The sequence below is a fragment of the Equus asinus genome, chromosome 20 (assembly GCF_041296235.1).
Source record: "Equus asinus isolate D_3611 breed Donkey chromosome 20, EquAss-T2T_v2, whole genome shotgun sequence".
NCBI classification, from domain to species: domain Eukaryota; kingdom Metazoa; phylum Chordata; class Mammalia; order Perissodactyla; family Equidae; genus Equus; species Equus asinus.
Genome location: NC_091809.1, coordinates 31,469,105 through 31,490,815, shown reverse-complemented (window position 1 = coordinate 31,490,815; position 21,711 = coordinate 31,469,105). Strand labels below are relative to the sequence as shown.

Sequence of the window (21,711 nt, the reverse complement as noted above, 5' to 3'; positions counted from 1 at the left end):
AATATTCTTAATGCATCACATGAATGAATGAATGCAGAAGAGATAAAAATGCAGACAGATGGCCTTACAACAGACATCAGGCAGCATTTCCAATTCCAATTTTACATTTGAGTTAGTTGGGCTTTTCACTTGGTATGATATGTGTTAGTATCCGTTTTTATGTTTATAATTTAAAAAGCCCAGTGAAGACGCAAAGCATTACTTCAGTGCAAGTCTAATTTCCAGCTGCCCCGTGTCTGACACACAGTTTCTCAGCTCAGTGTGAAGAGTCTGAGTAGCATAAGTACAGGCACATATCAAGAACTGCACCTCAAGACAGCGTGACTGTTTGCTTTAAGGTGACCTGGGTCACCTGGGCCCTTAGGAGGAGAACCTAGGAAGTTACTACCTATTTCTTAGTGAGGACACCCCCTGGGAGGAAGAGAGAGGGACACTATCAAGGCATTGCGATGCATACTTTCTAGTGTTCCAGGTTAGATTCCCTGTCTTTAGATGGAGGGTCAGGGCCATCAGCTACATCAGTGACACAATGATGCTGGCTGCCTGCATGTCTGCCAGGATGGCTCGCTCTGCCCTTCCCCTGCTCACACAAAAGAACTTCAGCCTCCCAAGGAAGAGATTCTCAGGAATTTATGACTCAATCAACTCACCCAAAAGGAGCATAAATGGGATTAGTTTTAATATTGTTAAGTTGCAAAAATACAGGCATATGTGCATGCCAAAGCGAAAATGTACGCAAGCAAAGGGGAAAACATATGGGTGCCCATATGGCGAAAAGCGCATTGCTAGACCGTCACACACTTCTCATTTACAACAAGAACCAAAGTTAGTGAACATAAATTTGCTTTGCAAAAATGTGAGAGGAACAGCTTGTTTGCCCATAACTGTTCCACTGTGCAAGATATGTATAACCTTGATTTCTCATCTCAGACACCTCTTTCTCACACTCTGGGGATTAATTAGACTCTAACCACAACTTCAGATTAGAAACAAGGATCCTAGCTGCCTTGGAGAGAGACAAAGAAGCAGTAGCACGACTGGATGATGCGGCAGGTCAACCAACGGGCAATGCCTATTAGTGGCTGGGATCCTGGATGGCTCAGAAGAGAAATGAGTTGGTAGGTCTCAGCAGGCTTATTTTAATTGAAGCAGAGAAACAACGGGGACCTACAGTAGACAATGGCATGAATGTGGTCTTCATCTCGAGGTTGCACTTTTCATAGAACAATGCTGGGTGGTAGCTGGAATGTGCTTAGACACAGGAAGGTAAGTGTGAAGTTAGGGAAATGTAAAAGCCTGGGTGATGCTCAAAGCGAGTGAGCACCCTTGGGTGCCCCAGATAACAAGCAGAACTTGATAAAATATATTATTTTATATTGTACCTGTGCCAGCCTCAAGTCACGGGAGCCATCTTTGTACAGGATAAAGAGCTCTAGACTTGAAACACAGAACGTAGGATCCTTTCATAGATCACCACTTTAGTTAGCTGTGGGTCATTGGCCATTAACCTTTCTAAGTCTGTTTCCTCACTTGTGAAAATAGGCAGAATATTCCTTCTCTGACCCATTTGAGAGAGTTGCTACAAATTCACTTGAAATAATGCACGTGAAAATGCTTTATAAACGAACTCCTATATAGGCATGTTATTAGTGGAAATTACAGGTTCATTTTGCTTATCATTCTTATTGTTTTGACTTTTTATTTTGAAATAATTATTGACTCATAAGAAGCTGCAAAACTAGTAGAGAGAGATCCCATGTGCTCATCACCAACGCCTCTAGGGGAGGCATCTTGTATAACTAAAGAACATTATCAAAACCAGGTTACTGACATGGGCGCAGTGAAATTAACTGTAGCACGGAACTTACTTAGATTTCACCAGCTTTTGCATGCACTCAGTTTTTACGCCTTTGTGTATAATTCTGTGACATTTCATCATTCAAATAGATTTATATAACTACCAAAACAATCAAGATACAGAACCGTCCCGCCACTGCAAAGCAACTCCCTCATGCTGCTCCTCTTCCTCCTCTGCCTCAGTCTCTGGCAACCACTGATCTGTTGTGTATCTTTTTCTTCTTTTTTTGGTAAGGAAGATTGGCCCTGAGCTAACATGTCTTGCCACTCTTCCTGTTTTTTCTTGAGGAATGTCATTGCTGAGCTAACATCTGTGCCAATCTTCCTCTGTTTTGTTTGTGGAATGCTGCCACAGCATGGCTTGATGAGCAGTGTGTAGGTCTGCGCCTGGGATCTGAACTTGCAAACCCTGGGCTGCCAAAGCAGAGAATGTAAACTTAGCCACTATGCCACCAGGCTGGCCCCTGTTGTGTATCTTTTAATTTTGCCATTTTGAGAATGTTATAAAAGTGGAATCACCCAGTATGCAACCTTTTGAGATTGACTCTTTTCATTTGGTACAACGCCCTAAGGTCCATCCAAGTTTTTGAGTGAATTGTGAGTTCATTCTTTTTTATTGCTAAATAACACGTCACATGTGGATTTACCATAGTTTGTTTAACCATTCACACATTGAAGGACATTTGGGTCATTTCTAAGTTTAGCTATTACAAATAAAACTGCTTTGTCATTCCAAATTTTTAGGTGGAGCAAAGTGATGCTGAATCACCAATGAATGAGCCAAGACTATCAACGAATAAGAGACAAAGACAGAGGAAGGAATAGGCACAATAATAAATAATAATAAAGGCATAATAATAAATATTAGCACTTTTCTCTCAGGACCGTGGGGGCATTAATTTAGTCAAAACAGGTAAAGTGTATAACAGGGCTTGACACACAGTAAGCACTCGTCATAATGCGATCATAACCAGTTTCCAGGCTAATTATAAGCTACAAAGATTCTGAGCAGTAATTTAAATAAAAACATGGCACAACAGCAAATTAGAAAGAACTGTTGGGCGCCTTATATGTGTCCAGCACAATTACATGCCTTTCATTCATTTCTCTTTTGATCCTTAAAATAATCTGATGAAGTTGACATAAATAGTTGCATTTTGCAGTGTAGGAGAGTGAAGAGCAGAGAGATGACGTGACTCTTGCAAAGTCACTCAGATCGCTAACTGCTCAGACCAGATTTCAATCTTAGGTCTATGAGAATCTGAAGTCCATGTTCTGTCTGAGAGTGAACACTTCCAGCCAAACGAAAGTCACACCTACACATGAGTGCAGGCTAGTGCTTCTTTTATTTGGAATGTTAAGGACTTGGTAATTTCTTTTAAGTCTTGCTTCTCAGGAATTTCCAGCATGAAAAATAAGAGCTGTAGTGAAAACAGTCTTGGATCAGTAGACTTCATGACCTCCACATCTAGCAGAGTGAATAGAAGATGGAAAGAACTGCTCACCCAGGAGAGAACCAGGGACAATGACCTTGCGAGTATTAGCTCTCTTGGCTTACATGGAATTCACTCATCTGGGCAAGCTCATATATCTAGAACAAAGCCAAACATTCTTTTCCCCCAAACAGCTGCCATCAGCACCATTTATCACATTCATGGAAGCACATGCCCTTTCCTGAGAGAAATTTCCCTCCTACCTCTACGTTCTTATTCAGGAGTAATCAACTTGGCTACATGAATTCTAGCTCACAACAAATTAGAAGCAAATAATCAGAAGAAATGTGGCTGCTAAGAGGCAGGTACGCTGACAGTTAATAGTCTGATTGGAGAGAAGGAAGGAAAAGTAGAGGAACTATAAAAAACAGACATAACAATAAAATTAGGGCTATATTCCTCGTTATCCCAGTCCCCAAATGCTGAGATAGAAACAATTAATATGTATGATGTTGATAGTACATTACAAAGATGAGGCTAAATGGCATTCACTACACTCAAGGAAACAGAGGAAAACGTAATACATTTTTAAAAGCTTTCATTAAAAATGACTCAAGTCAATGCATAAAGGAGTCAGCTTCAGTTACCTGGAAAATTCACTTCTGTGAAATAACTCATTCACTTGCTCCCTGAGGTATTACTGTATATGAGTAGATTGTAGGAGCGACTCACTCACAGGTGAATAGCTGTCATCTTAAAATTTCCATGGAGAGGAAACAAAGAAGAAGGCTTTATTATTTTCCCCAAACATCTGGCCTTTCCAAATGTGTCACTAGAAATGGGGCCAGGTGTATAAAGCATTATAGCACATTACTATGGCTTCGTAAGAGGGAAAGACAATCCTCCTTAGAACACAAGAGCCCATGCTGTCTCCTCTCTTCCACTCTTTTCAGTGGAAAATTCTTTGAGGCAGTGTCTTGTGATTCCATCATTATCCCAGTTCCTAAGCTGTAGGTTACTCAGTACAGATTTCTATGTGTCTGAAGGATGTTAAACAAGTCCTATATCCTCTAGCAAGTCCATATGAATATATGTATATATTTTTAAAAAACCCATTATCTGCCACTGAAAATAAATTAAATATAACTTTTTAAATCTAAAGCTAAAGAATAAACACATGGTCAAATGCTCAGTGGTTTGCACGTCAATCGCAGAACCCTCGAATGTAGGTTTCCACAGCACTTTTCTTGGAGATGTTCACAGTACTTAATAATCATGATCCTGTAAAAATCTCCCGCTTTCCTCAGAAATGAGGCAGATGTCCTCTGGGAATGCCTAGTTTCTGGGAACTCTAGCACATTTGTCAACGCTGCAAAGGAAATTGCAGAAGTCTGGAGGTCTGCAGCTGCAGATCTCTCATCTGGAGACCAGGAACGCTGGGGGTTCTGTAGATCCACGTCTGGAATCTCGGTGATGTTTTTCAAAACTTTCACCCTACTTTCATAAGAAGGACTTGTTTGGGGTTTGTTTATTTTTAAGTGAAAATGAGCCGCAAAACCAAAGTGACTTCAAAGGGTCTCCCAGAAAAGTGGCAACGATGGGAATATTTACGCCGTGGAAACTGGCAAATGTTACCAGGACGCTCCTGTCTTCCCTCCCCTCAGCCCCACTCGGGTTAGCCCTTCACCAGGGCCCCGTGACCTAAAGGCCTTCCCTTTTCCAATGTCTACCATTTCAGGTATATCATACTCCTGCATTTTGAGCGGTAGTTTTTTCCCTTCATTACATCTACTTCCTTTTTTGTATTTCACAGATTCCTCATAGTTTCTGGAACATAAAAGCTTACTATTATTATGTGTGATAATAGATTCATTGACTCATTAGTCTTTACCTCTTTTCTACAATTTCTAGAGATTTGCGGCATGCGCTTGGTCTGTCGTTTTAAACCACAAGCATTACCACTATAATCTTTAATAATCTCCTCATTAAAACATTATTTTTCTAAAGGAAAGCTTATTTATTCATTTCTGTTGTATAGATCCCCAAATTTAAAGAACAGATTTTGAACATTGTGTTAGCATTTTTGGAACACAGCTGTCCAGTGAGCTAAATTCTCCAATGTAATCCTATTGGAATTTCAAAGGAAACGTCATTGAAACTTTTTTTTCTTATTCTTGCACGCTGAAGTAACCAGTAAATTGTTCTAAAAATGCTGTTTTGGTGCTTAGGTTTTATTGGCTGCTCTTCCAAATCTTCAGAACACTTTCCAGAGCCTCCTTAACTCCAACCGAGAAGGAATAGCCTTCTAAAAACAAGCATTGGTAGTCACCCTGCCACTGCAAATTTCAAACTTGCCAATGCTCTAGGTGCCACTGTTTTCCAAACTTGAGAAACAATGCTTTGCCTTTAAATGTTTAAATGTCATTGAGAGAGGGGAAAGAGACAATAGGGGAAATGAAAGACAGTGGTGTGAAGGCCAGAGCTGTGAAACAACAAAAGCCAGCCTGAAAGTAGAACACAGCCTGGGAGGTTTATGGAGGAGGGATAATTTACATTTAGGATTGTCTGGGCTTTTGTGAGGCTGAATTGCCAACTATGATGTTATATAAAAGATTGGCAATATGGATGAATATCCCTTATTTTAAGAGGAAAATCTTAGCAATGTACCATTATAAAGAATTGCTTCAGAACACTTCCACAAAGTCAAAATGCCTTTCAAAAGATTTCTAGGCTTAGGGAATTTGTATTTAGGATCAAATGAAAGCATTCTGGGATTTCAAGCATTTATAAAGCCATCTAACTTTACCAAATACATAGAAATTGGTCTGGTGGTTAGACTTTTTTTTTGTATATAATGTAAATCCAAAATTCTCCCTGACTTTAAGCAAAATTCCCATGGGGCTTCTGTCTTTGGGAGCACAAGCTATTGCTGTGTTTATATTAAAGTCGAGCTTTGTGATGTCCCTTATGTGCATTATTTTAATATTCTCGTTAATATTACTTTATAATATTGACATTTTGGATTTCAATATCTGAGGTCTTTATACAAAGAAAGTTCAGCAGATTTATTAGCATTATCTTTCCTTATAAGAAGGCAGGGGCTGAAACATGTATTCTCAATTTACGTGGAGGAAATGAGATAGTGAGAGCTTAAATAATGCTCCTAGTAACAAATCCAGTCTCTCATTTAGTAAGTGCGGCTCACATAATTAATTTCAAATTAGTGGGAAAATCCCAGGTCATTATTTCCTACATCTCTGTATGTATATTTTCAAATTTTATTGAGATTTAATTTACATACAGTGAGTTCACCTGTTTTTAGTGCACAGTTTGGTTATTTTGACCAAGGCTGGCCAGCAAACACCCTGAATCTGGGGAGAGGCTGGAACAGATTTGCCCTCACAGCCCAGAAGGAACCGACCCTGCCTATGTCTTCACTGTGAACATCTGGCCTCCAGAACTGTGAGAAAATACATTTCGGTTGTTTAAGCCGTGCAGTTTGTGGTACTTTGCTTCGGCAGCCATAGAAAAATAATGCAAAGCCAAATTTATAGAGTTTTTTCTGTTATGGTTAGAGCTCTTCGTGTCATAGCAAATTTTTTTTCTATCTCAAGTTTACTAAGATTTATTTCTGTGTTTTCTTCTGGATCTATATTATTTCTACATCACACACAGGCAAGCTTTGTCCTATCCACTGACTTTCATGTTTGGATTTTCTAATGCCTGAGGGAGTACTTGTTTCCTTGTATAATTTCTAGAATTAATCATAGTTTCTAGTGACAGTGTAAATACATCAAGTGGCCCTGCCCATCTCTTCAAGTTCAACTTGGAGTAAGTTTTAGTTCCAAGGGAATACGGCAATTATCTTTTTGGTTCCCTTCTCATTAAGGTGGAGATGATCATAACTAATATTTTAATACCGATGATGTAGTGCCCAGCGCAGGCATGTCCAGGTGCACCTAACCATTTCCATCATCCTTCCTTTACTCAGGAAGGACTATGTATGTACAGGTCAAACTGATGTGGCTCTGGGTAAATGCCCTGAAAGTATTGGCCAAGGAACTGCTTTTTCTCTTGGATGCACAATAACACTCAAGTTTTCAAAGCACATTCTAGTGTTCTAGCACTCTACTTCGAGAAAGGACAAACCACCACTGACCCACGCATCTCCACCTTGAGAAATTAGGATCTTTGTTGTAAGTTATTCTTATGGCACCTCTGTTCTTCATAGTTGGGAAAACAAATGTTTTCTAAAATCGTAAAAAGGACTGAGAAAATAGTTCCGTAAATTTCTCTGTAAATTCTCCTTTTGGAATGGAATCCTCAGTGACTGATATATGTGGCCTTTGCTTTTCCATCACTGTGTTACAATACAGCATTGTTCTCTGATTCCTGAAGTTCTGTTGTGAATTAGAACCAAGCCTTCAATATGCTATCTCTGAAAACTTCCTGCAGGTCAATGTCTTACCCTTGACAGACAGGTGTCTCCATGTCACTGTTGGCTCTGGTCTGCCGATAGCAAGACACAGCAGGGTCACGCTGCTTCCCTCATTCACCGTGATATCTGAGGAGATGTTCATGATCTGGGGAGGAACTATAAAGAAAGAAAGGAGGGAAGAAACACGTGAGAATGATCCTTTGCACTCAAAAGGAGGTGTTGGCCTATGAATATTTGTACAGCATTCCTTTATGATGAACATTATTCTCAATGATAATTTTCAAACTGCTTGATTTGCCAAGGATGTGGCCAATAACACAACATTTACAGAGCACTCCTGATAGAAGGAGCTCTGCAGTGTGTCTTTTTGTAGCAGGAGGCAGGGATGTGTGTGGGGCGGGAGGGAAGCCCCGGGACTGAAGAGACAGGCAATAGTGCTTATCGATTGAAAGGCAAAACCGAAGGGAAAATCTTACAGTGTTCCGAGAATTCCTCTCTGTCCACATACTGCTTCCTTTTAGTGGAATTGCTGGCTTAACCAGATACCCATGAGTAGCCCCTTACACCTTTTTCTGCAGTAACTCACTCACAAAGCCCCCCACAGGGAGTTAGTTACCATTTCCTGAGGAGTCCAGACCCTTTCGAATTCTCTGACTTTTGCACTGCTCATTCCATCCTGGAATTCTTTTCTTTCTCATTTCTTTACCTGAAAATTCCTGCCCATTCCTTAAACAGATCCTTTGCAAGTCAGTGAAATTTCCTCCAACTTGCCCAATCAGAGTTAAATGCTTTTTCCCCTAGACCCCACCTGCAATATATTGTCCCTGCTACTATTGTCACTATAAGATTATAACACCTATTTTTAATGGCCTTGTAGCCTAGTGGTTAGGATCAGGGGTCTGGAGCAGAACTCCTCACCTGCTGAATGACCTGGGGAAAGGGAACCTGCCTCCGCCTCCTCGAGCTTTCGTTCCTCACCTGTGAAATACGAATGAGAGTAGTGGCAAACTCCTTGTCTTGTGAGTTTTAATAGAACAACGGCTTAGCAGAGTGCCTGATATACAGGAAGCCTCAATAAATGTTAGCTCCTAAGTGACAACAATAAGAATGACAACAGCAACAATAACATCCTTCATGTAAACTGTGTCCTCTCGTGGGCTGGGTCCATGTCCAGTTGCCGTTAGCTTTGCAAAGGCTGACGTGATCCCTGGTCTTGCTGTCTACCTTGTCCCACCTCCAGGCCTGATTCTTAATTCAATTCAAAGCTTGGCATTGGAAAATTATGTATTTTACATAGAGTCCTTCTCAACTTTCCCTTCTCATCGCCATTGTCCTGTCCACTGAGTTTCTCAGCAGTTTTCACATGGGCAGCTGCACGAGCCTCCCACCCAGAACCTCCCATCTGGTCTCTTTCCGATTCTAGATCTCTTCAACCTATCGCCTCCACGTGGCCAGAAAACACGATCTTTTCAGGCAATAACATAATCAAACTACTCCCCGATTTACTCCTTTAGCTCACCGTGGCCCACCAGACAATGCAGAGCCTATTTGGCATGACCTAAGCCTCCTGCAGTCTAACCCCCAACCCACTGACATCCTCATCCGGGGGAGAGTCCTCACTAACACAGCACCGGATCCTGGCCCTCCTGAGAACAGGGTAAAAGCAAAAGCACGTCCACGGCTTTGCTTTTCCTCATCTTCTCTTCATTTCCTACCTGAAAAGACATGACTCATCTTTCAAGGGACCTTGAAGGTCACCTCCCCTCTGCAGTTTTCCCTGACCTCTCCCCAAATCCTGAAAAGAGAATCACTCATCTGTCCCACTGCATTTGGTCCAAATCTTGCTGGAGGGGCAGTGAGCATGTTGTACTACAGCTGACAGCTTCCTGCCTGTCTCTTTCCCTAGAGAGGGAGCTGCTTGGGGGTAAGGATGGAATGGCATACATCTCTATTTCCTCAGGGTCCGCACAAGGCTGACAAGGGCACCTGCCTAATTCCTCTTTGAAAGAAAGATTCAAAGAGCCAATTAACAACTTCAGGGGAAAAGCAAAACTTTCAATGGAGAATTTCAGATACGCAAACCTTTCTTAATTTTCTCTCAGACTCTCAAAGTAAAAGGACAACAGAGAGAGGAAGCTCCAAGCCTACAGTTACACTGATTTATTCAAACTGCCAGTTTAATTATGAATTATTAATTACCAAACAGGTAGAGAACTAGTGGATTCCAAACCACCCTGAGTCAGTGGTGAAGGAGAATTATGGCTGATGCTTGATTCAGACATCCGCGCAGCCTGGAGTGTGATGCTATGGAGAACTTAGAGGTAAGCCTTCTCAAGGAGAAGCCATAAGTAACACGCAGAATATTTGAGTTCTTAAGGGAATCTGCATTAGCAAATAAATAAAAATTACCTAGCTTATAAATCTGCCATATTTTGGGTTATTTCTGCATTCGGATTTGGCCTGAAATTTCATTGCACATATTTTACCCAAAGACACACTGGGAAAAAATAGTGTGCATTCAAACTACACTGCATTCTCTTGAGAAAACTGTACTACTTGCTTCTCAGTATTTTCTAGCTTGTTAAAAAATAGTTCTGGGCTTAGAAATGTCAATACTTTTTTCACTTTTATAAAGCAACAACTTCAGTGCACATTCCAAAATAGTCTCAGAATAATGTCAGCTTTAGCTGGATGTGTTAGGCCATCTGAAGTTCTCTTTCTGTAGACCAAGAGTCTCCCTGGTGGTGAGGTTGACACAGCGGGGTTGGGGGGGAGTGGGGGTGTGGTGGGGGAGTGGGGGGCGTGGTGCGGGCGGGGGCGTGTGGTCGTGGAGGGGAGATGATTTAGTCCTTGCAGCTGTGATGCCCAGGGCAGATCTCTCAACACGCCCCAATCAGAGCCATCAGTTGCACACATTTTACATTTCATCTGATAGTTTAAGGGCTCTTGGGTTAAGAGAGATTTGTGAAATTCCATGGATAATTATCACCACCTCCTCTTTCCCCAGGCACTCAGTCAATGCCATCCATTAGGAGGCAGCTTCCTGGAGGGGAATTGGGAGGTTAATCGGGACATTCCCACCAAGCCCCAGGCCGGGCTGTCCCTCATCCTCTGCAAGTCTGTAATGTTCTCTCTGTAGTTATTTTCTCAAAGGAGGAAAGAAAAGTGCAGTTTCAAGGGTGTGGGTCGCCGGTAAGAAAGGAAGTGCAGAGAATGAATTGGGAGAAAGGGAAGTTCTTTCTGTTCTCAATTATGATATCCTTATTAGTAATATGTAATATGTAATATGTATTACTTATTAGTATGTAACTTGATGGTCTTTAAATTACTTGCACATGCATTATCTCATGATTTCCTCACAAATTATGAGATAAATAGAACAAATGTTCTCCCTATTAAAAATGAAGAAACTGAGGCATGGGGAGGGTTAAGTAAATTGCCCCAAATTACATGGTTAGTTAATGACAGAGTTCTTTCCATTATATTATGCTGCCTCTTTGTTTAACCTCTTATCAATGCTCCAAACGTAATATTCATATTGGCATATTTGTTTCCTCTGGTGCGTCTTCCCTCACAGCACTTATGCAGCACACAGAGCCATCTTGCCTCAGTCGGCACACCGCATGTCACTGGGGTGGGCGTCCACCTTGGTCATCCTTGTCTCTATAGGACCATGTAAAGACATGTAGGCAATGCTTGCCAAGGGAGATACTCAATACTTCCAATTTAATTTTAAATCTGAACAGAATTTGGCAATAGAATTATGACTGTCCTCTTGTCTCCATGATAACTTTTTGAAGAAAGAAGTACTTGGAAATGACTTTAAATGCTTCCACATATTTTTCCAGGAGAACTTTGTTCAATTTGCAGACACTTCTCCATGGAAAATGAATATGTATATTGCTAGTGTTTATAAATATACAGATAAACACAAAAAACGTATAATAATCTTGTTCGAAATGCCAAAATTACTTAAAGAAAATGATAGATCCTACAAGAGTCTAACTAAAGGATTACAAATAGCACAGTGAGTTGTAGTCACTGCAGACACTAGGCCAGCCCTCCCTGCTGCTGGGGGTGGCTGTCTCTGATTTCATTGATGGTGGTGGGTTACAGCAGGGGCTGCACGGGACTGTACAGGTTGTCAGTGCACAACTACAACAACTTCAAATTTGGTCATTTTAGATAGGCAGATAGATAGATATAAACATAGATACAGGCCTAGCTAGAACATTGTCTGTCTGTCTCTCTGCATATATACATACACCAAGAGGCAGACAGACAAACAATACTTTATGAGATTGCAATCAAGTATCTTGGGGAAGAGGTAGATTTCCAAAGGTATCTTTGGGCTCCGGGTTACGATAAGGCGTTTACACCTTCTCTCTTTACCCTGAGCATGCTCACCTGCTCTTAAATATCCCAGTACGTCTGAAGCCTGGCCCTCCTCTCCAGCTCATCATCTCTTGCTTGGATGTTATAAAAGTCTTTTCATTTCTCAACCTGCCACCATTTTATAACTCACACCCCAGACACCTAGCACAGTTGCCTCTTAAATATCTTGCTTCTGCCTAACACCCCCAACACCTGGTCCTAGCTAAGACTGAAAGTCCAAACTCCTTAGGATTTACAAACCCATTCACAGTCTGGCTATAGCCTAAGTCCCAGCCCCTTCGCTAACAAGCAGCCCCACATATCCAAGGCTGCATCATGCTCTCATCTCTGTGCCTTTACACACACTATTTATTCTGCTTGGAAAACACTTTCCTACTTCTGTGCCATGTGATCCACTCCCTCAACACTCGAATATGAGCTCCTTTATGATGCCTTAGTTGCTCTCACTTCTGTTCCCAAGGCACTCTTGTTTATGTCTTTATCATACCATTCATCTTTGCAACTGAGCTATCCTAAGGAAGAGACCTGCTATATTTATCCTTGTATTCCTATTATATAACACAAAACCTGACATGTAGTGACGTCCTCTCCCCCACAAAGGCAGTGTACAAATGCACGGGTTTGTAAAGTGGGTGTCCTACCCTGTCGAGGGCTTTCCATCCTAGACATTCGACACTTACCCTTTCCTCTGCCTGGCATACTCTCCACCTTCTTCTCACATATTTCTTTTCCTCTGGGCTCAGTTTGAATGTTACTTCCTCAGAGAAGGCTTTGCTAATGACTTCAGCCCCATCACCCCCTCCACCCCCACCCTCTAATTCAGGTCCTCTTCTTATGAGCTCTTTTCAAACTTTAAATTTTCCTCAATGATTTTAGTATAGTTTTGTGCTTTTATATTTATTTGTATGACTATTTTTTAAAGTGTCTCTGGCCCTAAACTGTACCTTTAGAAATCACTATACTCCCAGTGTATTGAACTGTGCTTGGTTTTGAACATAATAAGTGATTAATAAAAATTTGTTGACTGAATAAATGCGTACTATCCACACCGTGTTATACACATTATTATACACGTGTGAGACACCAAACCTGAGTTAGACAAGACTTTTCTTAAGCTGAAAGATTTCTTTGTGCAAAGGTAATTGAGGATTGAAATGTGTGATTCTAGCACCACTCCACATGAAGTTGATATGCTATGGTTGAAACAGCATATGAGAAGGCCATGTGCCATAGCTTAGGTCCTGGAGTCCAACAGACCTGTGTAACCTTGGGCAACTTTAGCTTAACCCTTGTGAGCCCCTTGTTCTTCATCTGTAAATTGAAGATGACAAAATTTCTGTCTCCAGGTAGTTGTATGAATTAAGTGGAAACATATGTAGCACACTAGCACAATGCCCAGAAATAAGTACTTAATGAAGGTTAGTCATTTTTATTCATTTTTCTACACTCATTTTTGAAATTATTCATTCTGTTTAGATCTATAAATGGCTTAATCTGTGCCTAATTTCTCATTTTCTAAATCTCAGTTCCTTCCTCTTTGAAGCAAAGTTTGTACTTCAAAGGGCACTATTGAGAAAGTGCAAAAAAAAACCCACAGAATGGGAGAAAATTTTTACAAATAATATATCTGATAAGGGACTAGTATCCAAAATATATAAAAACACATTTAACTTAATAAAATACAAATAATCTAACTAAAAATATACAAGGTATTTGAATAGACATTTCTCCAAAGAAGATACTCAAATGGCCAGTATGCACATGAAAAGATGTTTAGCATCACAATTCATTAGGAAAATGCAAATCAAAACTACAATGAGATCCCACTTCCCATCCACTAGGATGGCTATCATCAGAAAGGCAGATAACAAGAGTTGGTGAGGATGTGGGGAGATTCCAGCCCTCATACATTGCTAGGGGAACCTATAATGGTGCAGCAGCCTTGGGAGACAGTCTGGCAGTTCCTTAAAAGGTTAAAGATAGAGTTACCACATGACTCAGCAATTCAACTCCCAGGTATATACCTACGAAGAGTAAAAATATATATCTACACAACTCATAGACGAATATTCATAACAGTGTTATTCATAATAGACAAAAAGTAGATACAACCCAAATGCCTATCAACAGCTGAATGGATAAACAAAATGCAGTATATCCATACGACGGAATATTATTCATCTGTAATAAGGAATGGAGTACTGACGCATGCTCTAATATGGATGAACCTTGAAAATGTTACGTTAAGTGGAAGAAGCCAGACAGAAAAGGTCACATATTGTACCATTTCCACTTACATGAAATGTCCAGAATAGGCAAATCCATAAAGACAAGAAGTACATTAGTTACCAGGGGCTTGGGAGAGGGGTCCATAGGGAGTGAGTGCTCGCTGGTGTAGGATTTCTTTTTCAGGATAAGGAGATAGTCTAGAATTGGGTAGTGGTGATTGTTGCACAACCTTGTGCATGTACTAAAAGCCACGGAGTAGTACACTTTAAACAGATGAATTTTTTCGTAAAGGAATTATATCCCCATGAAGATGTTATTAAAATAAATCATGGCCTGTCAGCTCTTGAGAGGTAGAACCAGACGTTCTTGCACTGCGAGGAGAGAAGGCAACCCCCTACTTGTGGGTTCTCTGAAAATATCTTTTTCATTTATTGATAATTGATCGCATAAGGCTAAACTTTCACCTGCATAACTCTCCTCTCATTACTTGCCCACTGTTTCCCCTTCTCACGACAAGCTGTGCTGCCCCACCCACGCCAGCCTGTTTGACAATACTCTACACACCCCACGCTCACTCCTAATTCCACATGTTTACATGTGCTCTACCCTCTGCCCATGTGCCTTCTTCCCCACTCATCTGCTGGTTCAAGTCCTGCTCACTCTTGAAAACTGATATTGAGATATACTACTCCCCCGTCAGCTCTCCCCCTTCTAGAGATGAATATAAGTCTGTGCTCCATGGCTACCAGTCCAAAATGATGTACTATATTCATTCTAAAACATTTATTGAGTGCCTGCTATGACCTAGGATTACCTTGGGGTAGTAGAATGGACAGACAAGGTCCATCTCTCATGTAAATTCTGGAGCTTAGTGTCTAGAGGAGAACACTGACCCTGATAAATAATCATAGGAATCATTGTGTGATTACCGCTGTGGGTGTGCCTTGAAGTGGTGCAAGGAACCATGATCACCCATAACAGGACGTTTGTCCTGGTTGATGAGTTTGTGTGAGAGGTTTGTTCCCGGCAGAGGGATTAGCATATGCAAAGGCTCTTAAAGTCTCTTAGATCAGGGTTAGCTTGGGCGACTGTGGCTGAAGTGAAAACAGTCAAATCCTGCAAGTGGAGGGTGGACAGGCAGAAACCAGAACCTATGGACTATTGGAGGAAACTCTAAGGCTTTGGTCTTTTTTATAAGAGAAATGGGAGAGGGCATTAAAGTGTCTAAAGATGATGATGATGATGATGATGATGATGACCATGACGGTGGTGTTGGTGGTGGTGATGATGAGTGTTGGAGGCAGGACAGATTTATATTGCAAATAGGTTACTGCTATCTGCAGTGTGGAGAATAGACTGGAGTGGAGCAGAACTGGGCATGGGAGGACTGGGTAGGAGGTTGTCCAGCAGTGAAGCGGTGGGAGCTTGGACACGCATGGTAGCAGGAGAGATGGGCAGAGAGAGATAGATGTGAGACGCATTTAAGAAGTAAAAGAAAAAAGCTTGAGGATTGACAGGATGCGGATTAAGCGTTAAAGCACTCCTCACGTTGTTCTATTGTTTTCTGTGTCTCTCTGTCACATTCCGCTGGGGAGGGGGGGTCTTTGTAACCAGGGACTACTCTGTATTCATCTCAGTATCCCTAGGGCTTCTCAATGCCTGGTATCTAGTAGGTGCTCAATCAATGTGTGCTGAATTTCACTGGCAGTGCAAAGAGATTTTCCAGAAAATACAACCTCTCTAGATCCAGTGGGGCAGCCAGAGAGTTGAGACTAGGCCTAATTGCATGAGGTCACATCCTGATGCTTAGGAGGCTGGGCGACGTCCATGTTATTCAGTTTTATAGACTCTGAATGTGAACTTGGACTCCCTACACATCCTGGTGTGATATGGTTTTATATTAGGCTGCATAAGATTAGACCTGCTGTATTCTGATTGCTTTTCTCTTCTTGGTTCTATTTTGATGAGAGAAATGGTTGGAACGAGAACAAATGATTATGAATTACAGAAACATGAATACATGCCAGGGACTGGGTGACATCACAAACGACTCAAGCTTTGCTGAGGTCGTTTCTAATGGTTGTCTTCACAGAAACTATTTATAGACTTAGACACTCATTTCCTATTTTTAATTTGCACAATTCAAGCAACTGGCCGTGATCAGAGAAATTGCATGCAGTCAGAGTCTTTCTCATCTCATTCTGCTCTTTCTAGGGCATGGAGATGCCCTCCCTCTAGGAGGCTCCTTTTGTTCCTTCCTCTCCTGACTTGCTGTCTCCCTGTGAGAGTTCTTCTTGCCACACACACACTTAGAATCACAGGGTTTAATTTACATCATACAATTTTCAAGTTAAAAAAGACCTTAGGGATCACCTAGCTCAAACTCCTCATTTTGCAGTTAAGGAAACACTTCGGCTCTAGTCCCAGTTCTCTCAAGTATTTGTTGTGAGGTGGTAGACCCAAGCCTCTTTTAACCCAAGCCTCTTTTAACCCAAGCCTCTCCATCACACCGGGGACCCTTGGTATTTCGGGTCCCTGTAGGTACTGGTTTCAGACCTCTCCCTTCTCTACCCTCCCTCTTTAACTGTGTCTTTGTCTTTTGTTAACGTCATCTGGGCTCCCCTATTATTCATAGTGTGACCTTGAACAAGTTACTAAGTGCCTCTACCCCCATTTCCCAAACTGTAAAGCAGGATAGTGATCATGGGTAACTCACAAGTCCTTGTCAGGAATAAATAATAAATGAATAGAAAAGACTTTCACCATAGTGCCTACCACATGGTAAATATCAATAGCTCTTTAATTCTTCTTCTAGAATTTTTTTTTTTTTTTGGCCAGCCACTGTCCTTTTTTGAGAATTTCATAAGTGTCAGGAGTCACCATACCAGGAATTTGCCATACATCATTTATTTCATCCTTGTGAAAACCCTATGAGGCAGGTCTACCATTTCACTTTTAAGGATGAGGAAATAGAGGCAGAGAGAGGTTAAATAAGTTACCTATTGCCACACAGCCAGAAAGAGAGGAAGTGAGATTTGTACACAGTTCTGACTGACTTCAGAACTCAAGGTCTCAGCCAGCGCAAAGCCAAACGTGATGCAGCGCAAGTTGGCCTGGCTCCAAAAGCCACGATCTCTGCACCCTGGCTCACTGGCCTTTTAGTCTGGGCGAGATGTGGTAGGTACTGAGGAATTCTTAGAGGGTTTGGAGCAGAAGTGGCCCTCAACTGGATTATCTGAAAGAGCAGATAACACCAACAACACCTGCCTCACTGCGTAGGTGGTAAAACAAAAGGAGGTAATGCAGGTGAGCTTCCAGCATCTTCTTGATCACCAGCCTTTGCTCATTTTCTTCCTCAAATTACTGGACCCCTCATTTTATTCTCCTGCATCACAGAATATCGTGGAAGGAAGAAGTCTGAGAAGAGATGACCCTGACCCAGTGTTCAGCAGTCCCTGCTCTCCAGTCTCTCCCTGAGTCGCTGATGCCTCCCGTCTTCAGCCTCAGTTCTAGCATATTTAAGCCATCCCTGGCTGTGGCAGTTGGAAGTAGGATGCCTGGTCTCAGAATTAAGTTTGACGTGTTTACACTTAGGATTTCACGGCCCCCACCTCCAGTCCCACATCAATTCCTGGCCTTCTTGGTCTTTCTTCAGTGCCCAACAGCCTGTCACCAGGTGCTCCTGATATAACCTTTGTGTGTCCATCTTGTCTCCCTGTCCCAAATGTCAAATGTCGTATTTTGAAGGGAGAGAGATGGGGAAATGGCTTCTTCTGAGATCCTTCTTCAAAGTTTGTCCTGTAATCCTCCCTAATACCCAGTCTCTGCCCAGGGCTGGAACATCCCTTTGGATGGTCATATCAGCAGGGGGCTGGTCCCCCCAACCTCTCTGAGCCTCCCTGACTTGCTCCATCTGACAGCCTGGCACCTGGCCACCTGGGAGTATTGTCGGCTCCTGCCCTGCTCTGCGCCATGCACCCCCCACCCAGAGCTTTCCGATGACAAGGGTTGGCTGCATGTCCCTATTGTGCTCTACTCACCTGTATAGCAACCTCAGAGCCTCAGTGGTATCTCAACTGAGCTGGCTGTCCCTTCAGACATGGGCTCACCCTCAGACAATCCGTTGGGAATTAGTCTTGGCATTCTCCCCAGTAATTTCCCTGCCTGCCGACTGGATTCCCCTCTTCTCTTCTCTTCTCAACCTGCTCTGTGCTGCCAAGAGTAGGTTGTTGAACCTCACCCCTGCACTCAAGATGTAGTCATCATGTGCCCAGGCCTGAGATAGAATTGAAGAAAGAAATTCCCTGGGATCAGACACAGAAACTCTTCATTTTGAGGAAGGTGGAACTCTAAAAGTCTTAAAGAATCAGTTCTGGTCCATAATCTTGTCCATGGCTGAATGCTGCCGTGGGAAGGAAGAGGGTAGGACCACTTTTCCCTTCAGTAATTGCATGAAAATGGCAATTCCCTTATTCTCCGTGACCCACCGTTTCAGTATTTATGACATGGAGATGAGAAAACTTTCCTAAAAAGTTCTAGTTATGAACAAATGAGATCACAAAAATAAGTGTACTTTAAAAACTATGGAGTGACATATACCTCTCATTCAGTATTCTCACTAAAGAAAATAAAAGCTACAATTCTGGTTCTCAGGGATTCCACTGGCTCTAAACTCAATGAGTTCTGACTCTTTCCTTTGTAGAACAGGGATTGGCAGTAGCAGTGACAGTGATGTCGTCCATATCATATAGAAGATACAATATGTAAGCTTTCTACGGCCAAGTTCAACCCCATATAGCCCCCTTTTATTATTTACCACTGTGCTGGATCCACAAAAGACAGGATTTCTGATGTGAAAGAACATGCTTAGATTTTTAAGTGTGAAGAAGTCAGCCATTAGGCCTCAATATAGTTCATATATGTCTTTCCTCAAATCTTTGAAATCTCTCTCAATTCCAACAAAATCTGGAGAGTCTCAAAATAAGGACTGCATCCTCAGCTTCTTACATTGGGAAAAGGGGAAGGGGTACGTGACGGAACATCGCTGATAAAAACAGGATAACTGAGTCTCATTACAGCCAAAGACAAGTCTCATATTTTAGCATTTTTATTAAAGCTTTTTAAATTACCAAGTGTCTGGTATATTCAATACCAGCCTAAGTGATTTATATTAGTCTATCCCTAGATACTCCATCTAATAAATAACTTGGCAATCTCCTAACCCATAAATATCCCTGGCCCCAGCAAAAAGCAATTAAAGCATGTTAGAAAAAAATGTGGCTTCCCAGTACTCCGGTGTCATTGGATGCTTCCATTGGAATGCTTCAAGCCATTTACTGAGGGGTCAGATCTCCTGGACTCACCACTCACCCACCGGAATTTACGTTCCCCTTGCCTTCAAAAGCAAAACACGTCTGAAACTATCTTTAAATGTTTAACATGTCATAACGGTGCAAGTATTTTACCAAGGAAAATATTATTCCCAGCAACAAGTGTTCTATAGTATTTTAGACAGCTTAGGCTGAAAATATTGTGCAAAACCTTTTTGGAAAGCAATTGTGCCAAAAATGTTTAAAACACATTAAGTATCAAGGTAGCCGACTGAAAGGTTACTAGAGGCTCTAGCGTCACTAGCCCAGAAAATATTTCAGGTTAATGAGGTTCAGCCAGCATGCCAGGTAAAGAGCCATGGATATTTACGATAGTGCCTTCAGCCTCAGTACTTTCAGCTGCAAAAGGAGGCCACTTTTCCTGAAAACCCTCTTCTCTGGCTTTCACCAAACCTCCTGGGGGTGTGTGAAGGAGGGAAAGCTGGGTCCTTACTTTCTGCTTACATGAATTAGTGTGCTCTGCATTGCATCCAACACACCAGCAGCCAGAGAGGAGAGAAAAAAGTCGCATGCCCAGATATTTCTCATTGTACTCAGGGATGCTCATAGGAAAAATTGCCTCGAGCAGAAAAGGATGGCCCTAGTCCAGGTTTTATAGGGATTCTCCAAATTACAATCCCAATGAGCCCATGGCATACTCGTCATAAATTTCAGAGTCCTGCGGACTTTAAATCAACTTAATTTGATGTGTCTTCTAATAATATTTTCAATCATTTTATTAAACATTGTCTATTTTTATGGACTTCACTTCCCAGATAATGTTCACTTAAGTATTGTTAGGGGAGGGGAGCGATTGCCTTCTACCATTTCACAGGAGCCTAATAACACACACTTACAAGTCTTGCTCCAGGGCACATCAAGGCTGCGAACAGATGTTACGCAGCAGTGATGTCACTACACTTGAAGTTGATTATAGGGCTGTGAAATGGGGAGATTTAAAAAGAAAATACCTCCCCCCCATTGTTTCATTTATTATGAAGAACAAAAAGTAACTAAGCTTCACTTCCATACCCTGGTGTCAGAAAATCTGAGGATGATGGTGAGGGCCTTGACGGAGAACGTTTGTTTTTGCGTAGAGAAATGTTCCCCCCTTTCCTAGGAAACAAGAGATCCGCTACAACGGTGCTCAGCGCTCCCCAGGATTCTATGAGCTATATAGTATCTTATTTTCAAATTATTTAATGTAACCTTTCAAAATATTAGCACATTTCCATGATTCAAACAGCAACTAGATGTAAAAAGTCTACACAGAGAAGTTTGCCTGCCACTCTCACCCCTGCACCCGTCTGTCCTACACTCATCCGTGTTTGCTAGTGCTCTATTCACAGATATGTGAGTTCATTTCTTTTTCAATCTTTTGCTATCACAATGCACTCACACTACCTTGTGTGTGTCTGGTGTGTGTGTGTGTGTGTGTTAGACTTGTGAAAGTATGTGTATGGGATAGCCCTCAGCATAGGTATTGGTTTAAAGTGTAAATGCCTCTGTAGTGTTGATGATTGCTGATGGATTTCTTTCCATGGGGGTTTTACCATCTCTCACGTCCGCTCACATCCAGGAGACCACCCGTTTTCCCAGCCGTCTCGTCAGCAGCACGCATGATGAATAAGCAGTGGTATTTCTAGGCGTTCTCACTGCGTCATTTCACATGTGTGAGGCTGATCTGCACTGTTCTCAGTGAACTCTCTCTTCACGTCCTTTTCCCTGGCTGGCTGGGCTTCCCAGTGTCCTTTTTGATAAGTCATCTTTCTACATACATCAATTAGAGTTCATTTACTGTTAGAGCTTGGCCTCTAGAGACAAAGGGTATGGCCTGTTTCCTGGCACTACTATTTCCTGGCTGTGTGAGTTTATCAACCTATTTGTGCCTCAATTTTTTTTTCCATCTATAAAATAGGCATACAGTTAGCACCTAAATGCAGGAGTATTGTAAGGATTAAAATGAATGGTAGCTATAAAGCGCTTAGAA

General features: G+C 41.8%; 1 protein-coding gene across 9 annotated transcripts in view; it reads right to left on the bottom strand.

Moving 5' to 3' along the window:
* The window catches only part of OPCML (opioid binding protein/cell adhesion molecule like), a 1,013,450-nt gene that overhangs the window by 103,176 nt on the left and 888,563 nt on the right, over positions 1-21,711 (bottom strand). For all 9 annotated transcript variants that reach the window (XM_070489898.1, XM_070489901.1, XM_044752638.2 and 6 more), the window contains one exon: positions 7,759-7,884. In XM_070489898.1, coding sequence (XP_070345999.1) covers positions 7,759-7,884 — 126 coding nt within the window. The remainder of the gene's footprint in view (positions 1-7,758; positions 7,885-21,711) is intronic.